Genomic DNA, 5,165 nt, shown 5'->3' with positions numbered 1-5,165 from the left:
GTTCGCAGCCCGATTCGTAACCACTACGCTACCAGAGTTTGCAGGAATTACTTACTTATAATTTAATCCATAGCTGCTCTACCTTTTACAGCATAATTCACATTGAAAAGAAATCTTTATTTTAATGGTCATGGCTTTTTCAATCCATCATTCAAGAGATACAACAATAAACCAGTGGTGGTGTGGCAGGGTTGGGTTGTTCAGACAGGTAACTGAATGGGAGTAAGTATAAATAACAAACAAATAAAATGGTAACACTTTTGGAAATGGTAACTTAATTTAGGAACCAAATTTGCTGCAAAATCCACATGTTTTGGTCATGACAAACTCTACTACCTCATGATAAACCACACTACTCACATTCTGTTCCTTTTCCTTCAAATTAGGCATGCAAACTTTTCTTCTGCTGGCAAAGCTATTACTGTACTGTTCCGCATTGTCACCGGAGAAGACTGGAACAAGATTATGCATGACTGTATGGTAAATATCCCTTCATCACTAACACTATCTCAACTCAGAACATGGAAACTCTTTGGCAGTACAGTATTAGTGACATCATCATTAACATCAAGTCTTTGGTGTAAATTATGTATCCTGGCCTTTTTGTTCACAAAATTGCATTCTTTTACATTACAAGGTATGAACATACAAAGAAAAAAATATTCAATTTACCCAACTTGAACTGGTGTAGATACAACCAAGAAGCATACACCATGTGAAAATTTCTCTTTCCCTCTCCCTCTAGCCTTTTTCGCTGTCAAGTATAATCAGGGGAGCTCCACTTCTTTTAATTTATTCAGCAGTAATCCACTGAGGCCCTGGTTTGTACTGGATCATATGCTAGGTGCAAAGTCTTCAACAACCCCAAGGCATCTTCAAGAAGCTTAGGTCAAGGGCTTTGAACTGCTTTCCCTTTGGTATCTTCCCTTGATCAAGCTGATTCTTCACATTTCATCTTTCAGGTTATAGTCGGTTCCTTGTAGATTCCTTTTCTAAGTGAATCGCTGCTTTATGTTTATAAAACCAGGAAAGCTGTGTGGTTGAGTTCCTTCTGACTAATGGTGACTCCAAGTGTGTCAGAGTTTAGCTCTTTCTGTTCCATGGGGTTTTCAGTGGGTAGTTTTTAAAATTAGATTGCCAGTGCTTTCTTCAGGCTGTACTTGAAATTCCAACCTTTGAGTTAGCAGTCAAATGCATCAGCCATTTACAGTACCCAGGAACTCCTTGCTATTTTTACCCATCCATTCCCATTGAGTTGATTCATAGTCATAAGAGTAGAAATGGCTCGTAAGGTTTCCTAGGCTGTAAATATTTCCAGAAACAGATTGCTACATCTTTCTCCCACAGAGTGAATGGTGGATTCAAACTGCTGACCCTTCTGATAGCTGTAAAGAGCTTTAACTACTGCATCACCAGGGCACCTTTAAGTTCTTACAGTACTCTATGTATTTCTCCCTTGTGGCATTTACAACTGTGGTAGACTGTGTGCTTTTGAGTCAATTCTAATTCACAATGACGCTATTGGACAGATTAGAACTGCACCATAGTATTTCCTACACTGAACTCTTCATAGAAGCAGACCATCAGGTCTATTCCCCCATGAACAGAACCCCCAACCTTTCATTAGAAGCCAAGCACTTAACAACTGTGCCACCAGGACTCTTTGGTTTAATTAGTTTATTTAATTTCTTCCTCTGTATCAGTGCAGTGCAATAGAAATTTCTTTGATGATGGAAATGCTTAGATCAAAAGGAGCTCTAGCACCATTGTTGTTTGTTGTTGTTGTTGTTATGTGCCGTGGAGTTGGAACCGACTCATAGCGACCCTGTACAGGGTTTCTGAGGGTGTAAATCTTTACGGGAGTAGGTTATAAATCGGGCTATGAACCTCAAGGTCAGCAGTTCAAAACTACCAACTATTCCATGGGAGAAAGATGAATCTTTCTGCTCCTATAAAGATTTATACCCTCAGAAGCCCTGTACAGGGTCACTATGAGTCAGAACTGACTTCACGGCCCAGAACCACCACCACCATGGTGTCCAATCAGTAAGTCACTAACCAAAAGTGACTGAGAACTTGAAATGTTACTAATGGGATTGAGGTACTGAATTAAAAATTTTAATTTAATGTTAATTAACTTAAAGTTAAATAATCACAAGAAGCTAGTGGTGGTTATCCCGTTTAACAGTGTAGAACTATACCATCAGCAACATGTAGGAGGGTACATGCTAACGTTTGTTTCTTGATGGGTATTCCCCTGCTCACTCAATCCTTGACAAAAACCTAGCTCAATGAATGTGGACAGAATTTAGCAAATTCAATGTAACACAATTCAGAGTTAAATAAATGCTAATTTACAGCACATGAAGAATGCTGTTGTGGGACTATAATGAAAAAGATAACCAGCAATCCTTATTCTTTCTTTCCTTCTCATACTGAGAGAAACCTGGAAGTTTCTCACAGGTACTAACATTTTATTGAGCTATTGAATAATGGTATTTTTAAAATTTTGAGTCTTATGCCTGTACTCTAGCGATGGAGATTACTAGCATCATCTTAAAGCATTGTTAAGATCAATTTGCTAGTTGTGACGTACATAAGAATAAATCAAAACGCATTCATCAACTTAATACAAATACAACCCCACCATAATGCCTCAAAAGCAACAGAAAAGCTCTGTTAATATAAAGTAACAAGATAGAGTAGTTCAAATAAACTACCAAGAGACAGAGGTAGAATTTTTTGTTTGTTTTTTTGTGTTTTTGTTTTGTTTTATTTTTTAGTAAAAAGAAGTACTGGAAATGCCTGAAAAAGAGTTTAGGTTCATGATATATAGTTACCTCCAAACTATTTACAGAAAGGCCAAGGACCACAAGGAAGAATTCAGAAAAGCACTACAGGAACAATCAAACAAAACAGACAAGGGATTAGAGACAATATAAAACGTGCTAACAGAAATCCAGAAGATCAATACTAAGATATCAGAAATGGACAATACATTAAAAGGGCAAAGGAGCATATCTGAATCAATGGAAGCCAAAATTAATGAGCTAGAAAAGAAGTTTTTCAAAACTAGTAAGTTAAAAGAACAATCAGAAAAAAAAATAGTGAAAAATTCCCAAGAAAGCCTAAGATTCATGTGGGGCAACATGAAGATAAATACTCTATTAATGATTGGAATTCCAGAACGGGAAGAGAAACAATCAATCAATCAATCAATCACTGAAAAGATAGTAGAAGAGCTGGAAGAAAATTCCTTAACACCATGAAAGGTGAGAAGATATGCATTCAAGAAGCTGAATGGACCACAGGCAGGATAGACACCAAAAGAAAATCACCAAAAACATATCATAATCAAGTTCTCCAGTATCAAAAACAAGAAAATAATCCAGCTTGTAAAAAGCAAAATGTTTCCTACAAAGGAAAACCAGTAAGACTAAGCTCTGATATCTCATAAGAAGCCATGCAAGCAATGAGGCAATAGAGACACATACAAAAAGCTCTGAAAGAAAAAAACTGCCAACAAAGAATTATACATGCATCAAAGCTGTCCCACAAATATGATGACAAAATTAGAGCATATCCAGATAAACAGAAATTAAGGGACTTTGTAAAAACCAAGCCAGCATTACAAAAAGTACTCAATGGAGTTTCTTTGAACTGAGAACTACCAATAGCAGACAACAATCAGAGATTATATACACGGCAACACCACGCAGAATTCAGTCAAGATATGTAAGTGTCCAAAGTAGAGCAAAACTGGTTGTGGTAGTGGTGGTGTGCCATGGAGTCAGTTCCAACTTAGGATGACCCTGCATAGGGTTTCTAAGACTGTAAATCTTTATGGGAGCAGAATTACAGGACTGAAAATAGGAATTAGAGATGTCATTCTTGATCAGGATAACTACAAAGCAAAGGGAAGGAAAAGTATAGTTAGAGTTCCAGGTGGTCAGGAAATCAGGTAGATTTCATGATAAAACAGACTATTTTAGAGTGGGAAAGAAATTAATAAGTTACAGCATAACCTCAAAGAAACTTAATACACCTTCACATCAGATGAAGAAAAGGAAAACCCATGGAGATTTGGAAACATTAAAACTATGAAGAAATTGACAAGAAAAAAATTTAAAAAATGAACTCAGCACAGGAAAGCATGCAGAACAAATAAACCAGCAGCATTACACACACACAAACACTAAAATGACTGCAATCAATTCATGCCTATTAATAATTACACTGAATGTTAATGGATTAAATACACTAGTTAAGAGACAATGAATAGCAGAATGAATAAGAAAACAGGATTGTTCAATATGCTGTCTACAAGAGACACTCCTTCCACACAAAAACAAACATAGAATAAAAATTTTAAATGGAAATAATATGTCAAGCTAATGGCAATGAAAAATGAGCAGGAGTGGCAATAGTAATCTTTTATAAAATAAACTTTAAGGTAAAAACCAGCATGAGAGACAAAGAAGAACACTATCTCATGAATAAAGGGTCAGTTGAACAAAAGGACATAACAGTACTAAATAGCTCCCAATTAAAGAGCTTCAAATATATAAATTAAACTCTAATAGAACTGAAGAAAACAATAGGTAACTCTACAATAATAGTGGGATATTTTAACACATAACTTTGTAAAAGGACAGAACAATCAGAGAAATTCAACAACAAACAGAGATAAAGTGATCTCATAATTTTGTATAGTGCACTCAACCCAACAACAACACAATACACATTTTTTCCCAGTGTGTCGAGGTCCTAAGTTGGCGTCCCGCCTCGACAAGGAAGTGTGGATGTCACGAAGAAGGGATATCTGGCGGCGAAAGTGATAGAGAAAAAAGAGACGAAATATATACAAAAAAGACAGACACAGAGATCGGATGTAAGCTGGCAGGTAGACAGATCTGCAAACATTTTGCCTAGCATTGCCCAGCATTGCATGCAGAACTAACTCCACCTCAGCCTTTTATTCTCTTTTTTAGGGAGAGATTTGTTACAAAGGAAGGATGTAATTCACTCAGGGAGGATGTCACAAAGGGAGGATGTGATTAAGATAGGATACGGAACTGAAATGTGATTAATCATTCAAAAGAGGACATAATGATTCACAGGAACAACTTTTAAGATATTTTCATAGTTTTTTCTTAATCTAACAT

At 36.4% G+C, this 5,165-nt stretch overlaps 1 protein-coding gene across 1 annotated transcript in view; it reads left to right on the top strand.

The window, feature by feature from the left end:
• Positions 1 to 5,165, top strand: part of NALCN (sodium leak channel, non-selective) — a 535,846-nt gene that overhangs the window by 497,233 nt on the left and 33,448 nt on the right. The window contains exon 36 of the mRNA XM_006846666.1: positions 387 to 480. Within this exon, the coding sequence (XP_006846729.1) occupies positions 387 to 480 (94 nt within the window). The remainder of the gene's footprint in view (positions 1 to 386; positions 481 to 5,165) is intronic.

Source organism: Chrysochloris asiatica, unplaced genomic scaffold, assembly GCF_000296735.1.
Source record: "Chrysochloris asiatica unplaced genomic scaffold, ChrAsi1.0 scaffold00029, whole genome shotgun sequence".
NCBI classification, from domain to species: Eukaryota; Metazoa; Chordata; class Mammalia; order Afrosoricida; family Chrysochloridae; genus Chrysochloris; species Chrysochloris asiatica.
This window is presented reverse-complemented; position numbering and strand designations above follow the sequence as displayed.